Below are 20,413 nucleotides of genomic sequence, written 5' to 3'. Positions count from 1 at the left end.
CAGTCAGATGAAGTCTCTGCTCGAGATACCGTTTTCGTCTGATGTGTCAGTGTGCACACAACATTTCGGCCAGGTAAGTTGCTGGCCGCCGTCAAATGTTATCGAGTGCTGAGCTGGGCTGTGAAGTGTTCGGCTTTCAGCCATGCGCGCGACACACCCCGAACTTTCTCCTCGGAACTGATGGGTTTTGAACCTGGGTATTTTGGTGACGACCTCAGCGTTCTGCCACCAGGCCACCAACACTGACTCGGTTAGCCGTAATCCTTATAAGTAGTCTATCTCAGTCAGCTCAGTGATAAACCCTGGATTCGTCATCGGAGGACCGATTCTCCCCACTCAACGAGCGTGGATCCGCCGCCGCTTCCGGAGGGCCCGTCTGCTGCGATTACGGACACTGGCGCTCCTCCCCGGAAACAATCGCGCCGCCGGGGCGGTGACGTCGTCGCGCTGTTCGGAGCGTGTTCTGCTATTGGGCGGTGTGAGAGAGGGGGGGGGGGGGGGGCTGGTGATTGCCACAATTGATGGCTTCCTGTCGATAGCGCGGCGTCGATCCCGCTTTGGAGCATGGTGATGGTGGAGGCAGGGATCACCGGTCACTGAGCGTCAACTGTCCGGGCCCAGCCCAGCGCGTGACGGCGGAGAGGGAGATCACCAGTCACTTAACCTCAGCGCGTGACGGCGGAGGCAGGGATCACCGGTCACTGAGCGTCAACTGTCCGGGCCCAGCCCAGCGCGTGACGGCGGAGGCAGGGATCACCAGTCACTTAACCTTGCGCGTGACGGCGGAGGCAGGGATCACCGGTCACTGAGCGTCAACTGTCCGGGCCCAGCCCAGCGCGTGACGGCGGAGGCAGGGATCACCAGTCACTTAACCTCAGCGCGTGACAGCGGAGGGAGGGATCACCAGTCACTGAACCTCAGCGCGTGACGACGGAGGCAGGGATCACCAGTCGCTGAGCCTCAGCTGTCCGGGCCCAGCCCAGCGCGTGACAGCGGAGGGAGGGATCACCGGCCGCTGAACCTCAGCTGTCCGAGCCCAGCACAGCGTGTGACGGCGCGCTCAGCGGTGTCGCTGTCCACGTCGGGACTGAGGGCTGTAACAGCACGACGGACGCTAGCATACCCGACGCCAGAGGTTATCTCCCCCCCCCCCCCCCTTATTCACGCACACACCTCCCAGCCAGCTGAACGCGCGTCTGGCCTGGAAGAGCGCCGGCCCCCGTCGGCGTGGCGCGGTCCATCCGTAGCGGGGGCCCGCAGCGCGCGCCGAGCGGAGACGGACAGGGCCAGCGCGCGGCCGCCTCCACAGCGGACGTAAACAGAGTGGCCGGCGGCGCCTCGTCAGTCCGCGTCCCGGCAGTACCGAGCGGCGGCCGCCACCCGTCGGACCCTCGGAGCGACGTCATGAATACGGTCCTGCTTGCCGTGCTGCTGCCGGCCACGGCTGTCCTGGTGGCAGGTGAGTGGCGGTCCTCGCCGTCGTGGCTTCCGACGTCCAAATGCGTGATTAGGTGCTCTGGGTTGTCTCGTGAAGCGAAGCCGGCACTGGGAGAAGGAGGCCCTCGCCGCGCTCGAACAGCCACGGTCTGCTGCCGTCGTGGTCAAGTGGTGTCTCGCCTCTGGCAGGGATTGAAGGCTGGCTGGCGACGGGTAAGGATGAGGTGGTCCGATGTGTGTGTGTGTATGTGTGTGTGTGTATGTGTGTGTGTGTGTGTGTGTGTGTGTGTGTGTGTGTGTGTGCGTGCGTGGTGCGTGCGTGCGTGCGTGCGTGCGTGCGTGCATGCGTGCGGCGTGCGTGCGTGCGTGCGTGCGTGCGTGTGCTAATGTCCGAGGCAGTGGCGGCACATCCAGGGACACGGGTGCAGAGACAGGCTCCAAGTGATCCCTCACATCTAGAGGCAAGCTTTTCTGGAAGCTTTTGGAAGAGACCGAAAAAGGGCTCAGAGTGTCCTTCGGACCATTGGGGATCAAAGTCAAAGTCTCCGGGGTCTGGGCTCAACAGAGTTCAAAAGAGTCGAAAGGCGCTCAGGATGTCAACGGTCCCTTTGCAGTCAAAAATCCTGACACAGCTACATGGCTTCGGACAGCACCTCCGGGTCTTGGAAGGTTCACTGGATGCCATGAGGGGCCTTCTACCCGGATGAAGGCTTTGGGGCGGTCAAAAGGGTCCGAGAAAGGCAGTGTTTACTCAAGCTGTCAAGGTCTCCGATGTGTTACAAGGATGCCATGGTCACGGATCTCAAACAGGCACAAGTGCCCAAAACAGAGAAATCGCAATACAACGTGAGGAGGCCCCAAGAACTTGTTGGTGCATCAAGCTGATCAAGGAGCGCCAGTATGAGCGAATGCATGGGAATGGTCAAGGGGCCATCAGCCAAACAGCCGTTTCTAGCGACAACGGACCGCTCGAAGATGTGAAGAGTCCCGGGACGCTCAAAGACCCAGGCAAAGTTCAGAGTCCCGTAATAATGAGAGTAAAAATAGGTCACGGCCTCAGGACACCAGAAGGTCCTGAAACGGTCAATGAGCGCTAAACGCAAAAGGTGCCTAAAATTCCCAAGAAACTAGACAGTCAGCAGGACCCAAGACAGTCGAGAGCGAGAGCATGGCCAATGGTTTCCAACGCATGTCAAAACCCAGGGCTAAACAGAGCATAGAAACAAAGGTGAGCTCTGGAACTAGTTTTTGCAGTCCAGAGGCCCCGAGACAGCCAAGGAAACCCAAGACAACCTGGTCCCTCAAACGGCCAAGGGGCCAAAGGGAAGGAGTTCGCCGACGTAGTGCAGGACCTCTAGAAAATGGAAGTCCGATTCGAGTAAGGAGCTCAAGGATCGGCGGACAAACGCAGGTTGAGTTGCGGAAAAGGTTGTGGTGCTCTGACGTTGAAGGTCTACTCCGATTCAAGACATACGTAAGCTGTTGGGGACCCTAAAACATCAAAGGACTACGGGATGGCCAAGAGCTTAAGAATTTGAAGGAACTACGAGGAGAGGAAAACCCTCATGTGTTGTATGGTCCGAACTATCCGAACCAACCTTCCAAACTATCCGAACCAACCTTCCGAGAGGTCAAGGATCACCATGATAGCCGAGGACCTCAAGACTTCCCCCGGGGACATCACACAAAGAACATGAAGAAAGCCTAATGAGACCGGACAGTCATTGATCTCAAAACGATCAATGGGGTTTAGACACCACAAACACTACACTAGACTGAAAAACAAATCTAAACGCTACAAATCTTGGAACTGTCAGGCGTCTCCGAGCTAATACGGCCGAAAGGTGCAGTTGAGGGAGACCTTTCACAATGAAAAGCCTGCAACAGGCAAGGTTCCCTCAACTCTCATAGATCCCGAGAATAGTCAAGGGACGCAAGAGAACCAAGGACCACAAAACTGCCAAGGGTCTATATTTACAGTCCAATACAAACAAGGACCATGCAGCTGTTGTGGGATCTAATGACTGCCACTTAGACTATCTAGCATTCAGGTTTCACACCCAATTTTTGCCAAAAAAGAGACCGTGGGGTCCAGGATGCATTTTAACATTTTACCCCACGAATAAGATTTTATGATATGTTTCGTTGCGTCAAGTGCGTCAAGTGCGTCAAGAGCGCGACCAGCGGTGTCGTCCCGGGACCGGCAAGCAGTCGACAAAGCTCTTGTAAGCACTTCAGTCGATCCGCCACCAGAACAGCTTACGCGGTGAAGAGGACCACATGACGTGTGATAAGAACAGGATGGTTTTGTTTTCGAGATCTCTCAAAATATAAAACAAAATATTTTTGCGGACTGGTGATTCAGAGCGTTGAAAACTAGAAGAAAAAAACTGACGTGACCTGAGTAATGTTCAATGGGAAAATGTTTCATGCTTGGTAACTGACTAAAATAGCCAACGAGAATTGCAGCTTCTGCAAGTAAAGAAAAGCTGGTGTGTCAGCCCGAGTCTGTTCAAAATTTTGGACAGGTTAGATTGGTCTGTAAGCGGAATAGACATAGATGTGTGTCATGTATGTCATCATCAAGCAGTGAAAAAAACAGCACCAGTGATTTTACTTCATGTCGCATCTGACTACCATTACCGTCGTAATCTTCCAAGACGATTTTGGTAATGGGTGACGAAATCTTAAAACTCCCAGTACTTTAGCTTGGCCTAGACATGCGACCCACGCGCAGTCATCTGAGGGTCATCTGAGACGGCTCAGAACGGCTCATCAGGACCAACTGAGACGGCCTAGGGCGGCTCGTCGGGACCAAATGAGAGAGCCCAGGGCGGCTCATCAGGACACCTTTCCCGAGCCACAAATTCATGATATGGATGAGTGGGGTCATTGAGTTGCAAAGGACCGTGAGAGAACGAGAGGTCTGTTGGAATATGTTTGCCGCGCTTTCCGAAATTTTCGATGCCCCACCACTGGTCTAACGTGCCTAAAATGGTGCATGTTTGCCCGGATGTAAGCGGGATATATCGTCCGGAATTGCTCTTGGTCACTGGTTTTCGGTCGCCAGTGCTCGTGACCTACACTGAGAAGTACGCGAGGTTCTGCTCAGGTGAGAATTAAATGGAAACATCTCTAAGGGACATCAAGGGACCTCAGAAAATGAGAGCTATGCATTGTACATGGTTGCTGATGTGGCTGGATTGAGCGGGCTGTGGGGCGATAGAAAGGGTGGAATGACTGGATGATGACTATGTGAAAAGCTCTTTTCGACTTTCGGCCCGTTTTGATACCCGTTTCGTTGATATGCACCGCGTACCCTTGTCTCTTCCCCAATTTACAGGGTGAGTCACACCCTGCTAGTAAAATCTTCCCAACACATTTTGAATGCAAAAACAACAAAAAATGTGATGGGATCCGCAACTGCCACGTATATAAATTAGCCATTACCTTTGCAGCTTCTGCATTTTCAGGATGCGGTACGCAGATGTACGCGATGTGACCAGAGGAAGCTTGCGTACGAAAGTACGCGAGGTGACCAGGGGAAGTTTACGTACGGATGTACGCGATGTGACCAGAGGAAGCTTGCGTACGAAAGTACGTGATGTGACCAGAGGAAGTTTGCTTACGAAAGTACGCAAGGTGACCAGTGGAAGTTTGCCTACGGATGTACGCGATGTGACCAGAGGCAGTTTGCGTACGGATGTATGCGATGTGACCAGAGGCAGTTTGCGTACGGATGTACGCGATGTAACCAAAGGAAGGAATGGAGTTTGCGGATGGAAAACAGGGGGGCCCCCTTTCTTGACGGGATTTTCAGATGTCCAGTCGTTACACGAGACCCCTGATTCCACCAAACACGCCCGTCGGACGGGCGGGCCCCTCGCTCGGGGATGCAGGCTGCTGCGTGTTAGCCGCGGAGGCTGGCGACCGCGGAGACCGGGGACCGCGGAGGCACGACGGCCACTGTAAACAGACGGTGACCTTTGCTCACCACCGGCCGCCTGCGCTCTGGCGTCCTCGCCCTGGTCCCCCCGTGTCAGCACTGCCCTCGAGAGCCGAATGGTGATCTTTCAGTGGTTCAGTGCTGGGCATAAATAACAAACGGTGCAGTAACGTGCAGCAAAGACCGGTGTAGTAATGGGCGTCGGTGCAGTGCAGTGCAGTGACGGTGCAATAATGGACGTGGGCCTCAACCATATAGTGGGGTATGTGCAAGTCAGCTCGACGATTTTATTTTCGTCTTGAATCCTATGCGCTGACTTGAATGACAGCCGATGTTATGGAATGAGATGGGTCAAATGTCCGCCTATTCTGCCTACTTGGTTGAAACATATGCACTGAAATAGAGGTCAGCGCTCAAGATGTGCTATAAACACTAGAAAGGCACTCACCAAGTAGGCAAAACAGAGATGTTGCAAAAACTATCCCAGATGTTAGGAAAGTAAGCTGGAACAGTACGCTGCCATGCTGCTGAGAGCGACACAGGCCACGCCGAGGCGCAAGCCCTACTTCGGGATGGCTCTGCATCGAACGGCTGGTGCTGTCTCCGTGTTTATAAACCGTGACGCACTGGTCGAAGCTCATAAGTGCTCAGCCTCGCCAGCCAGATGGCCTCTCAACTGAAGCGGATTGTTGAAAACATCGCCTGCAACTCAATGTCATCCGTTTTTTCACATGAAAGTCGAACTTGCAGACAGTTACGCAAAAGGACGGATCCAGAACGCCACCTTGGGACACGGAGACATTGCCGGCTTGGTGGGGAAAAGCCAAAAAAGTGTCCTGGTTTTAAAAAACAACCGAGCGAGCGTCGCTTTCTTTTGTCTCTCTGTGAGCATATTTTCACAATCTTTTGTTGGCAAAATTTGCTGAGATTTTCTGCAAAGTCCCGAAATGTGTTGTTTTTGACCGGATTTGACCATCTTGCAGGGGGGGGGGGGGGGGGGAAGCATAGCACGACTGCTCCCCTGGATTCACCCTTTAATACCCAGGCGAAATCGCAGTCGGGTCGGAAGATTCATTCCTTGAGATTCATTCTGCCCGGTGTTTTGTTACTTCGCACTGGCCTAGATGTGAAGATCACAAACCGGTCACCGGCCGGTGCTGCGATACATCGTTCATTGTTGCACTACATCTGTGCACAGCGTTCTCAGCATTCAGGTTCCAGGCACCCCGATAGATGGTGCTGTGCGCATGACCTCAGTTTCCCTCACCAATAGGTGGCGCTAGGCGCGAAATGGCAACGCATTGGACGCACCCATACACGCTAATCACTGATCAATCACACTCTCGGGAGGCTGAGTTGGTCGACAGGTGGCGCTATACACACGGCTTCGTGGGGCGCTGCCGCCTATAGATGACGTTCCAGTCGCCTCACTGACCCACCTTCCCGGCAGGCTCGCCGTGTCCTGCCGACTGGCGTCAGAGTGGCTCCTGGTGTTACCTCAGCAACTCCTCCAGTTCGATGAGCTGGGCCGGAGCCAACGCCCTCTGCCAGGTTGGTGAGGTGTGCCGTCCTCGCCGCCGGACCCTCGGGACGGCGGGGTCTGGTGTGGGGCTGGCCAAGCTCTGCCCTTTGGCCCCATGTTTCGTGGCGGGAGTGACTTTGTTTGGAGGGCTTTGGCTCCTCGTTTCGGTAATGCCGCTGTTTTGTGGTTCCTCGTCTGAGGAACTTTGTTCTTAAGAGGGCTGGAGGTCCTCCTCTAGGCAACATCGCTGTTTAGAGGGCTGGAGTTCCTCCCCCCTGGCGTGTCAGACCAGAGTGACCTGCCTTCTGCGGGCGAAGTCACGTGTGGTGCATGTCTCTGTGCATTTGGTTAACGTCTGTGTGTTTTGTTACTATCACGCCGTGTTTCTCTCCCTTTTACATGAAGACCACCGTCTTCTTTTCTTCTTGCATACTGGTACCGTCCATACGAGCACATTTAGTGGTGATTGCATTATTGTACAGTCTTACTATGCTAGCTACACACATGCAATCATCGAGCCCACACGAAAAATGAAACTGACCTATGTGCGCTTGCGCGAACACGGCACACACCGGCTGGTCGTCACAGGATGCACGTCAGCTGCTTTGCGCGGGGCTTGATGCCCGCATAACACAGCGGTCGTCTCTAAATGGCTGACGGTTGTGTTGGAACGACTTTCGACAGGAGCATGGCGGCGCCCTCGCCACCATCAACAACCCGCAGCAAACTGCTGGACGTCGTCGATCTGCTGAGAGGTCAGTCGGTGAACCATTGACACAGCGGTGACGCTATGGTCTGCGGCGCTCGCACCTGAGCACGCTCTTCTCGGACGTTACCATGACTCTGTGTCAATAACTGGTCAGGCAGCTGGCAAAGCGTGCAGTTACACAGCGGCTTAGTTCACCTGTCTAAGCTATCACTTTGGCTTAGGGAGATAACCCAGAGACTGTACCACAGCCACTTAAAATCACGGCATATTTAGTTGTCCGGTGTTGACCTCTCTTGGAACTTAGATGAAGTGGGCGACGAGTTAAAGGTGATACTTTGCGCTTTAAGCTGCATCTAGTACGAACTGCAAACTGCAAAACAAGCGATCATGCAAAACCACAATGAAGTCGTCTTTTACCGAACGCCGTCGGCTGGGGAGTTGGAATCGGAAGGTACGGTGCACAGCGTATACGGCACGGCGCTTGTAAATATCACAAAAATTGCGGCGTCACTCCACCTTCAGGCACTGTCAATTACAAAGGCGATTTCCAAGAGTTTGCTTTCCCGAAACTCGGCGCTTCTTGCTCCAAGGCGTGTACAGCTATGGTATCAAAGAGATCATTGGACCCTGACGAAATTTAGTTTGCAATTGGTCTGCAGTATAGTTGCCTAAGCACCAAGCAAACTGGCCCTCAGGTAAATCTAACCGACGCGCGTGAAGGGCGAAAATATTGCCGGCCCGTCAGTCCACGTCAGTCCACGTCAGCCGTCAGTCCACGTCAGTCCACGTCAGTCCACGTCAGCCGTCAGTCCACGTCAGTCCACGTCACCCGTCAGTCCACGTCAGTCCACATCACCCGTCAGTCCACGTCAGTCCACGTCAGCCGTCAGTCCACGTCAGGCTACGTCAGCTGTCAGTCCACGTCAGTCCACGTCAGTCCACGTCAGCCGTCAGTCCACGTCAGTTCACGCCACCCGTCAGTCGACGTCAGGCTACGCCAGCCGTCAGTCCACGTCAGTCCACGTCAGTCCACGTCAGCCGTCAGCCACGCCAGTCCACGCCACCCGTCAGTCCACGTCAGGCTACGTCAGCCGTCAGTCCACGTCAGTCCACGTCAGTTCCACGTCAGCCGTCAGTCCACGTCAGTCCACGTCAGTCCACGTCAGTCCACGTCACCCGTCAGTCCACGTCAGTCCACGTCAGTCTACGTCAGCCGTCAGTCCACGTCAGTCCACGTCAGCCGTCAGTCTACAGGTGACGAGCAAGAGGCCGAGCCCAGCAAGGCTAGCAGTTTGATTGGGACTGGTGAGCGGGCGGCTCGTTAGTTACCAGAGCACCTCACCAATCGGCGTCTGCACAAACCTGAGTGTCTTTCGCTCTCCAAATGGTCCGGCACAACAACGTGTGCCTACGTATATCAAAAGCCCTTCGTGATATCCAACGGACGTACCACTTGAGTGTACCAACTGCACACGTCTGTGCGCATCGAACATCGCGTTTGACTGTCCGTAACATTCTTTTCGTTTGCGTTTGGTTTGCAGTCTAGCAGAAACGGCGCTCGATCTGTTGTCGATTGTCATTCTCGGACGAACGGACCTCTATCCGCGCACGATGCGTCTGTAGTCCACGCGGTGCTTCGTTCGACGTAAAGATGGACTGCGCTGTCGGAATGGCTACACGCGCGGGCTGGGAGCGATCTGCTCTGTAGGAGTGCGTTTTATAGAGATGCGGGCTCCTCACGGGTCATTGGGTGCTCGACTGCATGGGATACTGGAAGGGCGTCCTTCTAGAAAGCTGGTTATCTAATGGTGCCGTGAGAGCTCGTTATGAGGAGAGAGGTATTTCCGAGGATCAATTTCTCACGTATCGTCCTGCCGGGTGAGGCTGTCGCCAGTTTGGCGTTGGAAGGGCACCGTGTCGCGTGCAATGTGTGGCGAAGCAAGCTGACAGGTAATCACTTTCCGCGTAGCTCGGCGCTGTGTCCAGTGCGTTCCAACAGGCATGACAGGATGGCGGCAGAGTGGGGTGACGGCGGATTTGGTTGCGTGTATATTGGGGGGGGGGGGGGGGGGTCTGAATTCCTCTACCGCACCATGATCGTCGCGACGCTGGAAGCCATGCTGCTGTACTGCACCGCGCCCGCCCATCCCGGCCGCGAGCTCGGCTGCCGCGGCGTCGCGTCCGACACGCCGATGAAGTCACGCGGCGCTCTGGCCCCTCGGCCAGGTCAGCCGCTGCAGGTGCCGGCGCCGGCGGTCAGCCTGCGCCGCTCCAGCCGCGTGCGGCGGCCGCCTGCGCGCCTGCTGCTTGTCCCCGACCGGCCGACGTACTCCAGCCTGTCCACGGCCCTCACTGATGCCGAGCCGGCGCCCGAGGCGTCCCCGGCCAGCGGTGAGTCGGCGACCCGGCGACCCGGCCGCGCCGCGCCGCGCAGACCTCCCCGGACCGACGGAAGCACCAGGCGGCGCTGAGGAGCGAGCAGGAGGCCGGAGAGCAAGGCCGCCGTACCGATAGCGCCGTCTGTGAAGGTGTCCCGAGGTGCGCGGCCGTCTGTGAAGGAGGTGTCCCGAGGCGTGCGGCAGTCTGTGAAGGAGGTGTCCCGAGGCGCGCGGCAGTCTGTGAAGGAGGTGTCCCGAGGCGTGCGGCAGTCTGTGAAGGAGGTGTCCCGAGGCGTGCGGCAGTCTGTGAAAGAGGTGTCCCGAGGTGTGCGGCAGTCTGTGAAGGTGTTCCGAGGTGCACGGCCGTCTGTGAAGGTGTCCCGAGGTGTGTAGCAGTCTGTGAAGGACGCATATCCAGACTCGACGAAGAAGATGTACAGTGCATGGGATTCGATGGTACTCTCTCATGGATTCGGAGCTCGTGGCGACAGAGCCAGGCGTCTAAGCTGTGCATCGACAAGCTTATCGACAATTTGACTGGGAAGTGTCCCAAGCATATGCACGGACCTTGATGTAGCACGACAGGTACCACTGCCACAGTGGTCATTCAGACAAGAAAAATGCAGCATGCCTTTGTCTAATCTAATAGTAGGGCAGAATACCTTCCTGTGTTGGTTTCGTTTTCCACTCGTTGAAACTTTACGAGCACAGCGCTGAGACCGGCATTGCACGAAAAGCCTGTTGATGGGTAAAGTTTTCAACTAGCAATAACAGCACCTCGGATAGACCTCATTGGTTACAGGTTAACGAGCACAGCGCTGAGACCGGCATTGCACGAAAAGCCTGTTGGTGGGTTCGTTGTAAGAGCATAGCACGCATAAGAAGTTGCTGGTGGGCCGGTGATGTGTGTTTGGGAGACAGACAGACAGGCAGACAGACAGACAGACAGACAGACAGACAGACAGACAGACAGACAGACAGACAGACAGACAGACAGACAGGCAGACACGGAGGAACAGCGACGCAGAGACACAGTGACACAGTGACACAGAGCAAGAGAGGCACAGAGCAAGAGAGGCACAGAGACAGAGACACAGAGACAGAGAAAGACCGAGCGACCGAAAGGCTTAAAACCGAGTAAAGACGTGCGAACGGTGTTGGAAAGCAGCGAAATACCTCAGGAACAGGTAAATAGAAATGTCTCATCGTTTCAGCCATCCGTCCGACTGAATGGTGGATTGGCATACAGATAACCTCAGGAGCCGGCAACGTGACTTCAAGAAATATCTCCTTCGACAACTACGCGGAGGACAAGATTGCAATAGGTATGTTTCGCGGTGTGGAACGGCCGGGGGGCTTTTTGAAATTAATATTTCCGTCTTAAGCTAAAGGAATGTATTATAATTCTGTGGCGACGAAAACAATTTTTAGGTCCATTGTTTCCACCTGTCACCGTCCGTCTCCGTGCCGGTGCGCTCAATGCATGGGCATAAAGCATTTTGTTCAACTTCATATGTTAATGCCAAGCCTGTCCTAGATGACATTTGGAAAAAGTGAATTAATGTGGTATGTGATGTGCATTGTGCGTAATTGTGAGTCTGGGGAACAGAGCTTTACAGATGAGCGAGAGTGTAAAGACGAGTATGAAGAAAGAACTAAACCGTGCTATGGGTGAGCTGTCCGGTCCTGCTTCCATGGCAAATTTTGGGCTCTGACAATGTGTAGCACATGAGGTACTCGACGGCCCGCAGCGCTGGTAATTTTGAAGGCACACGTGCTGAAGCTTGCTTTGCATTTTACTGAACGTGACCTTCCTATTCCCAACAAGTCCGGCTCCAGGAAAAACACTTCCAACTCGCGGCAAATCACTGCTCGCGTTGGTTTTTTTTTTAAAAACAGATATTGACTTAGCTGCTAAGGTTACGCGAATTCAGCTGCAATCTTAGACACTGGTGCCTTATATCAATGTACACAAAACGATTTTCATAGCCTCCCATCTGTAGGTGTCAAGCCACACCATTCTAAATAAAATTCAATTTTTGCGTCTCGGGCCGTATTCGATCAGCGACGAGGAAGCTCCATTTCGTAAATCATCTCAGGCCGTGTTACTGATATACTTTGCTATGGATTCCAGCTCATGGCGGGGCGCTCACGCGGCTCCAACTTTACATCGGCTTTTAATGAGCATGCAGATGCAAGTAAATCGCAATGTGCTAGGTAAAGGCAAATACCATTTTAAAATGCAATGCTGTACTTCCTCCGCGGCAAAATTATTTTTGAATCAACGCCTAGCAATATTTCTTAGAGATCGCGGCACGCAACTAACAGAGGCGGAAATGCTGGGAGAAATGAGGTTTTAGGGTAGGCTAGTTCAACCTTGTCGGTTACGACCTCGTCCCCGTCCCCTCAGCTCTTTGAGAATAATACACATCCGATTGTCATCTATTCCATCGCCTGTTTTGTACGTTCGTGAAGTTCCGTTTTATTTAATGGCAAACTGCGTTTTCAATGGAATCGCTTGGTATGGTCAATCCTGGAGCAACAACAAACTGATGGCTGTTTATCGACATTCGCGACTTTGAAAGTCAAATTCGAGATAAAATGGCATGGATCCTCACATCACCCAAGCGCTACCGGCCTATTCCGGTTTTTCATACAAGTTTTTCAACACATACGATGGCGTCCTTTGACAAGTTCTGACCTCTCAAGATCAAGCTTCAAAGTCAAAGTCAAGTTTAACACGCGCCCGAGTGGCCGGTTGAATGCCTTTTGCTCGGGTGGGGGCCGATTTGATCCACTCTGATGTCTCAAAAACTAAGATAGCTAGATATACCAAATTCACGGATGCATGGCCTGTACGTGAATCCACGTGTGCAAAATTTGAGATCCTAGGTTTTGGGGTCGAATAAGGTCAAACAAAGTCAAACTCTAGGTTGGCGCTTCAAGTACCCCAGAACTCCGCGTACAACTTCTGTGAACCTAGGTACCTATTCCAAACAAAAGGTAAATGGTGTTAATTAAGGTCAGTGACCTTGTTTGACTTTTTGGAAGGACAAGGTGTCAAAATACTACAAGATTGCTCCTATTTTGTCATTTATATAAACGTCAGTGATTACGCTAGGTGGTATGTTTATAAAACAATATCTTGGCCTTAGTCAGTTTAGATCAGTGACCAAATCTGACATTTAAAAAGTCCATATTCAAAATGAGCGCCGGAAACTGCCTCACCGAACAGTCTCTAGAGTGAAAAAGCAGGCTAGTTTTAACCTCGGTCTGTTCTTTATGCCTTTCACGCCAATTCCATTGACCCTAGGTCAATAACATTTATTATAATTATAGGCTTGATCGGTTCATTGCTTAACATACCATCTCAGATATGTATAACTTCGTCTAACGCTCCGTTGTTGGATCACAGTAAACGATAGGTTAGAACTGGTATTCAATGACAACCGGGGCCTGACTTTGACCAACCAGTTAGGTCAGCGACCCTACAAGGTATATCGATGTTTTATGCCAAAAGATCCCTTATTCAAATCCCTCCAGCTATTCGAAGTTTGGCGCGGCTACGGTACGCCGTCTGGAAATGCCTCTGGAAAAACTCTTTGGGGTTAGATGAAATTGAACCGCACCCGAGCTCAGACGAGAAGCTCATCACCCAAAAGTGAGCTATCAATTTTTTCAGCGCTTAAACTTGCGTCTGTTTAGCAGTTGGAACCCTCCAAGATGAGGGTTCAATGTCAAATACAAGTTCCAAAGACAGATGGCGTCTTTTCTAAATATTAGAATACTCTCTAGCGCATACACGTGAATAACGTAATAATAAGTCAGGCCATAACTGTCAGGCAAGGCACTGTCTAGGGAATCGTTCAATCTGATGCAACAACGCAGTGCTAGTCCAAACCATACATGTTTGAGATAGCTTATTTAACACAAGTGCAGTTAAATTTAGCATCGCAAGTAATCCATTGACCCTGTGTCAAGTATGGCGAATTGACGACACAGTTTGACCCCGGTCAAGCCGAGGTCAAAACCAAGCTGCTCTTTTACTGGTGAGCTTGCCTCGCGGACTAGTTTTGACGTTTATTTCAAATTTATTGATCACGGGGACGTCAACAGAAATGTTATTGCGGACTTAATGAAGGTCAGAAATCACCCACCCAAAGCAACCCCGATCAACCTTTTGTTTTTTAGCACCATAGCATCCAGTATAATCAAATCATCATGGCCTTCGGAAGCTCAACTAAGGTCACCGACCTGAAATTAACACCTTTGACTTTTTGCTCAGAACAGGTATCTAGGCCGCAGTTGGCTGCATGAGGTACGACGGCCCTTCAGACACCGATCTGGAATTTGACCTCGTTTGGGCTAATTGGAGACAAAAGTCACGGCCTAGGGAGCTCAAAATTTGCTCAAGACAGTTTATGCACAGGTCTGCCTGTCCTGTGACTCTAGCTCTCTTAGATTTCTATATATCAAGGCATGACATTAGCCCCGCCAACCGAGCATGTCGCACTCAACAGGCCACCAGCGCGTCCGCCCGAAACTGGCCGGCAATATTTCGATGATGTGGAGATTCCTCGTCATATGACTTATTTTGGTTGAAAATAAACCTTGTCGGTGAATAAACAGCTGACATCACGGATGTTCGTCTGTCCAGTGCCGCACAAGGTGTCTTACTGGTCTTAGTTGTCTTTGACAGCCGACAGGTATTCTCTTTTATTCAACGACGGGCACTCTCTTGGAGATGACAAGAAAAACACTTCGACTGGTTCGTGGGGCAACTCGAACAACTGTGCGATCTTCCAGGTACCAACGGCCCCCGCCAATGTGCGTATCTCTCCTCGGAAGACGGCCTGTTTTACTGGTCCGCCTGCGACAACTCCATGACCTACGTCTGCGAGCGCGAGGTGGACCGCGTCCACGTCGTCCTGGTCAGTGAAGAGTACAACTCTGCGGTGTGTCGAGCTACCCGAACTGCCCTTCGTTCCGTTAGGATGTCCCGACTCCACTGGTCGGCGTGTGCTTTTTCCCGCTTGCCAGAGCCAAAACACAGTGTTGTGCGCTGTCCGGCTGAAGGAGCAGGTCTGTGACGTCACATCTCTGACGCGGAACCGCTGAGCGCTCGCACCCGCTGGGAGGCCAACGGCACCCTCTCGCGGCCAGGTGACGCCAGACCGGCAGCGGCCGAGCTACTCGTGGTACGCCCAGCACGCGGCCCGCATCGAAGCGGAGCTGGCGCACCAGATGAACGCGTCCATGACCGAAGAGAAGGGCGTGTACTCGGAGCACCTCGCCACGGCCACGCCCATCCCGCCGCCGACGACGACAACCCCCCTGACCACGTCGACACAGAGTTCGGGCGGCGTCACGCTGCCGGCCGGGCCGGTCGGGCCGCCGAGCTCTGCCGCCACCACCACGCCCGCCTGTCGCGGCGATAACTGGGCTTCAGCCGGCGGCAGGTGCCATCACGTACGCTGAGCGCGCCGGCCGGTCGGCCAGACCGCCGACGGACCGGCTGGCTCCGCGCGCCGGCCCGTCAGTCAGACCGCCGACGGACCGGCTGGCTCCGCGCGCCGGCCGGCCGGTCAGACCGCCGACGGACCGGCTGGCTCCGCGCGCCGGCCGGTCGGCCAGGCCGTCGACGGACCGGCTGGCTCCGCGCGCCAACCCCTGTGACATGTCGTCACCTGTGGACACAGCTCCGTGTCGGATGGTGAAGTGCGTGTTGCCACGTGCTTTATGGTTCTAAACGAACGCCTATGTGCCTTGAAAGGAGTTATGTCAAAACACGTTACATTGAGGTTGATTCAAGCCATCTTTAATGCACTGGGACATATTTAAGTGTTGCCTCGACAGCCTCGTCCTGTCAAGCCAATCGAACGAACATCATGCTTCTAGTCGATTGTCATGCCGTAGTATTCATTAAGGATAATTTACTAACGCTCCCGACGCCTTTCAGCTGTTCCTTGAGCCAAAGAACCGAGACGCGGCCGAGGCATTCTGTGTGCAGCAAGGAGGGCATCTAAGCTCCTTTGCAAGCATGGATGATCAGAACGCATTTCTGTGAGTATAGGTAACTCCTGGGTCCAGGGCGTAGTTTCACAAAATGAGAGGGGGTTGTGGGGCCGCCCACCTTCAAAATACGCCAAAAAAGGGCTTCTTCCTGATTTGGCCCACCCATTGGGGGGCCGGGGAGGGATCTGAGGTCCCTCCGTCAGCTGAAAAGAAACTACTGATCGTGGGTTGGTCTGGGTTGATCCGAAATCTCTGATCACATGTACACCAAAGCAACTCCAACTAATGCTTCTTTCGACCTGACGCTAGAATAGGTGCCGCACGATCAGTCAATCGCGTATCTCCCTTAAGCTGGTAAAACCTTTTCATTTGGCGTGCTTCTATCGACGACCTCATCGCCGCGTCATCTGAGGCCCAGCGGGCCAACAGGCGGCGCCCACCGAGCCCCAGCGAGCCAACAGGCGGCGCCCACCGAGCCCCAGCAAGCCAACAGGCGGCGCCCACCGAGCCCCAGGGGGCCGATAGGCGACGTCACCTGGCGTGTCTGTCGATCGCGGCCGCTGACTGAGCCGCGCCTGCTCCGGCAGCGGTCAGTACGGCTACAACTCGGGCTCCGTCTGGCTGGGCCTGCGGCGCGACTCATCCCGGAGTCCCTTCCGCCGCGAGGACGGCACGACGCCCGGCTTCGCAGCCTGGACCGCCGGCCAGCCGTCCCAATCTACCAACTGCGCCACACTCAACCTGCGCACGGTACGAGCAGCGCGTCCGCCGGCTCAGAGGGCAGGCCCGCCCGGGGGCGAGAGGGGACGGGGTCGGAGCTCGACTCCTGCTGGATGAGCGGCATCCAGGAAGGCACGACAAGGGAATAGCGATCAGTTGCGCACTTTTCTCATGGTAGGAGCTCAAGTCTCGACTACTGCGTGCTTCCATCGGCCGACTGTGTTGCCGCCTTGAGAGATCATAGCGTGAATGGTATTCACTGGAACATAGAACATTTTAAATGCATTATTTATCGGCCGGCGTTCCCAAGGCCGCCAATGTCAGTCGCACCCACGGATGTCGCGCCAGCGGATGCGGCTGGTCGGGCGACAGACTCCGACCCTAGCGCCGTGTGGGCCCGCTCTCCGCAGGGTGGCTGGTCGTCGGAGAGCTGCGCATCAGTCAAGCCCTTCGCCTGCACCCGGTCCTTGACGGCGACGTCGCGGCCCGTATCTCCCACCGTAGATACGGCAGGTCAGCCTCCACACTGCACCGTGATTAGCTGCACTCGTCGGGTAAACCTGCACAGGGAGCGGCAGCGCCGCTCGCGCCCCGCTGTCCGCCGTGACCATGCCGTGCGGGCGCTGTGGCCAGCACAGGTCGGCAGAGCCTGGCTTTGATCCGCCCTTGCTCAGCGCCTTGAGGTGCCCCACCTGTGGGCCGCACCATCGATGGCCGTTGTGCGCGCCGGTGATGTCTGACCCGGTGCGCCGCCGCCTGTCATGCAGCGCTGGCCTGTGGTGCCGACGGGTGGTGGCACTCGGGCGCCACCTGCTACCTGGTCGTCAGCGACACCCCGCCAGTCAGCTGGCACCGCGCCCAGCAGGACTGCCGCAACCGCTCTGCCACGCTCGCCAAGATCACCAGCTTCGAGCTCAATGACGCTGTGGTCCAGCACGTGAGTTCTGTGACTGACTGACATCGCTTGGTGGTCAGCGGTCTGAAGGGCTCTCGCAAAGCCCCAATCACTCCAGCTATAACAACTAAAAGACAGCGCTTCAAAGCATGTTGCCTCGACCTTTGGTCATCCTCGGGTTGGTTGTCCGACTCCACACCCGGCCCGACACCGCCGAGTGTCAGCTGCCCTACACTACACCCGGCCCGACACCGCCGAGTGCCGGCCACCCGACACTACACCCGGCCCGGCACCACCGAGTGTCAGCTGCCCTACACTACACCCGGCCCGGCACCACCGAGTGCCGGCCCCCCGACTCTACACCCGGACCAACACCGCCGAGTGTCAGCTGCCCTACACTACACCCGGGCAAACACCGCCGAGTATCAGCTGCCCTACACTACACCCGGACCAACACCGCCGAGTGTCAGCTGCCCTACACTACACCCGGCCCGACACCGCCGAGTGTCAGCTGCCCTACACTATACCCGGCCCGATACCGCCGAATGCCGGCCACCCGACACCACACCCGGACCAACACCGCCGAGTGTCAGCTGCCCTACACTACACCCGGACTGACAGCACCGAGTGTCGCGCGGTAAACACTACACTGTCGTCTCGACGCCAGCGACCGTCCAGCGCAGGGGCCAGCGCTGGACGAACGCCCCGCGTCCTGTATCCCATCGTTCCCGAGCACCTCCCCGGTCAACTCCCGGCCGCCCGTCAGCCCCCCCCCCCCCCCCCCCCCCCACTCTCTCCCATCCCGCTGGCTGAGCTCGGGGGCGGACTGAGCACTCCCTCCGTGTCGACAGCTGGGAGGTGTCCCGCAACCGGTGTGGATCGGCTTGAACCGGCTGCGGCCGTCGCACGAGTTCCGCTGGACTGATGGATCTGGCGTCCAGTACTCCAACTGGGCGTCAGACGGACGCGCCGTCGGCCAAGGTCTGTGCAGGAGCCTCTCATTCCCGGCCTGGCTGAGGACGGCTCAGATGAGTTCATAGTTAAGCTGAATTAGGACTAGAATCCCGTCGACCGTAGTCCTTTTGGGGTGTTCAAATGTTATATCTGAACAACTGCGAAGCTCTTTTCTGAGAAGCTTACGAAGCCTTCTTCTGAGAAGCTTGCGAAGCTTTCTCCTGATATAGAATCTTGTCGCGTGACTTATTACCAGCAGAACGCTCTCGTTTCTGCGAAAATGTAATCAGACCTGCCTCTTGCGGCAACAGAACTGAAAACCCAGCAACACCTGCTGCCGATGCTGCCTTCTATGTTGCCGCCGCAGAGGGCGCTGAGCAGGCTAGTCTTTGCTGCACGCAGCAGACTCCCACAAACAGGCGGCAGGCTGTCTGTCTCTATGGTCTTGAGCCATCGTTGCACGTGTGGACAACCGCGCGTCGTTTGCTGAGCCTCCCCTTACTCTGACCGGCAGACATGGCCAGCTGTGTAAGGCTGGACAGCAGCGGCGGCTACTGGTCGACCGTCAACTGCAACGCGCCGCACCACTACGTGTGCGAGCGGCCAATGATGGGCGGTGCACCGGCGCTGCCGCCGCCGCCGCCGCCGCTGCTGCGCTCGAGCTGTCCCCCCGACTGGTCCGCCTACGGCCCGGACCGCTGCCTGCGGGTGTACCAGAACCTGTCGACCTGGGAGGACGCGCGACGCGTGTGCCGCAGTCAGGGGCCCGATGCCGACCTGCTCAACATCGCCAACCCCATCCAGCAGGGTCAGTGATCAGCCCCGTCCAGCAGGGCTAGTGGTCAGTCCCGTCCAGAAGGGTCAGTGGTCAGTCCCGTCCAGCAGGGTCAGTGGTCAATCCCGCCCAGCAGGGTCAGTGGTCAGTCCCGTCCTACAGGGTCGGTGGTCAGTCCCGTCCAGCAGGGTCGGTGGTCAGTCCCGTCCAGCAGGGTCGGCGGTCAGTCCCGTCCAGCAGGGTCAGTGGTCGGTCCCGTCCAGCGGTCAGTCCCGTCCAGCAGGGTCAGTGGTCAGTCCCGTTCAGCAGGGTCTGCGGCCAGTCCCGTTCAGCAGAGTCAGTGGTCAGTCGCCTCCAGCAGGGTCGGTGGTCAGTCTCGTCCAGCAGGGTCAGTGGTCAGTCCCGTTCAGCAGGGTCATTGGTCAGTCCCGTCCAGCAGGGTTAGTGGTCAGTCTCGTCCAGCAGAGTCAGCGGTCAGTCCCATCCTACAGGGTCGGTGGTCAGTCCCGTCCAGCAGGTCAGTGGTCAGTCCCGTTCAGCAGGGTCAGTGGTCAGTCCCGTCCAGCAGGGTTAGTGGTCAGTCTCGTCCAGCAGAGTCAGCGGTCAGTCCCGTCCTACAGGGTTGGTGGTCAGTCCCGTTCAGCAGGGTCAGTGGTCAGTCCCGTTCAGCAGGGTCAGTGGTCAGTCCCGTTCAGCAGGGTCAGCGGTCAGTCCCGTTCAGCAGGGTTAGTGGTCAGTCCCGTCCAGCAGAGTCAGTGGTCAGTCGCCTCCAGCATGGTCAGTGGTCAGTCCCGTCCAGCAGGGTTAATGGTCAGTCCTGTCCAGCAGGGTCAGTGGTCAGTCCCGTTCAGCAGGGTCAGTGGTCGGTCCCGTTCAGCAGGGTCGGTGGTCAGTCCCGTTCAGCAGAGTCAGTGGTCAGTCGCCTCCAGCATGGTCAGTGGTCAGTCCCGTCCAGCAGGGTCAATGGTCAGTCCTGTCCAGCCGGGGTCAGTGGTCGGTCCCGTTCAGCAGGGTCGGTGGTCAGTCCCGTTCAGCAGAGTCAGTGGTCAGTCGCCTCCAGCA

General features: G+C 55.7%; 1 protein-coding gene across 3 annotated transcripts in view; it reads left to right on the top strand.

Annotated features, from left to right (window-relative positions):
- Nucleotides 1-1,351: 1,351 nt before the first annotated feature.
- Nucleotides 1,352-20,413, top strand: part of LOC119108947 (macrophage mannose receptor 1) — a 27,843-nt gene continuing 8,781 nt past the window's right edge. Inside the window, exons 1-13 of one of the 3 annotated variants that reach the window (XM_037232491.1) lie at nucleotides 1,352-1,459; nucleotides 6,834-6,934; nucleotides 7,590-7,660; nucleotides 9,841-10,005; nucleotides 11,207-11,317; nucleotides 14,799-14,923; nucleotides 15,156-15,461; nucleotides 15,952-16,055; nucleotides 16,595-16,757; nucleotides 17,138-17,240; nucleotides 17,495-17,664; nucleotides 18,474-18,603; nucleotides 19,091-19,384. In XM_037232491.1, coding sequence (XP_037088386.1) covers nucleotides 7,594-7,660; nucleotides 9,841-10,005; nucleotides 11,207-11,317; nucleotides 14,799-14,923; nucleotides 15,156-15,461; nucleotides 15,952-16,055; nucleotides 16,595-16,757; nucleotides 17,138-17,240; nucleotides 17,495-17,664; nucleotides 18,474-18,603; nucleotides 19,091-19,384 — 1,738 coding nt within the window. In that variant the 5' untranslated portion in view covers nucleotides 1,352-1,459; nucleotides 6,834-6,934; nucleotides 7,590-7,593. Of the gene's footprint in view, nucleotides 1,460-6,833; nucleotides 6,935-7,589; nucleotides 7,661-9,840; nucleotides 10,006-11,204; nucleotides 11,318-14,691; nucleotides 14,924-15,155; nucleotides 15,462-15,951; nucleotides 16,056-16,594; nucleotides 16,758-17,137; nucleotides 17,241-17,494; nucleotides 17,665-18,473; nucleotides 18,604-19,090; nucleotides 19,385-20,413 lie in introns of those variants that run through there. The other 2 variants (XM_037232492.1, XM_037232493.1) reach the window with 2 other exon arrangements.

The sequence above is a fragment of the Pollicipes pollicipes genome, unplaced genomic scaffold, assembly GCF_011947565.3.
Source record: "Pollicipes pollicipes isolate AB1234 unplaced genomic scaffold, Ppol_2.1 Scaffold_7097;HRSCAF=8413_pilon_pilon_pilon, whole genome shotgun sequence".
Classification (NCBI taxonomy): Eukaryota; Metazoa; Arthropoda; class Thecostraca; order Pollicipedomorpha; family Pollicipedidae; genus Pollicipes; species Pollicipes pollicipes.
This window is presented reverse-complemented; position numbering and strand designations above follow the sequence as displayed.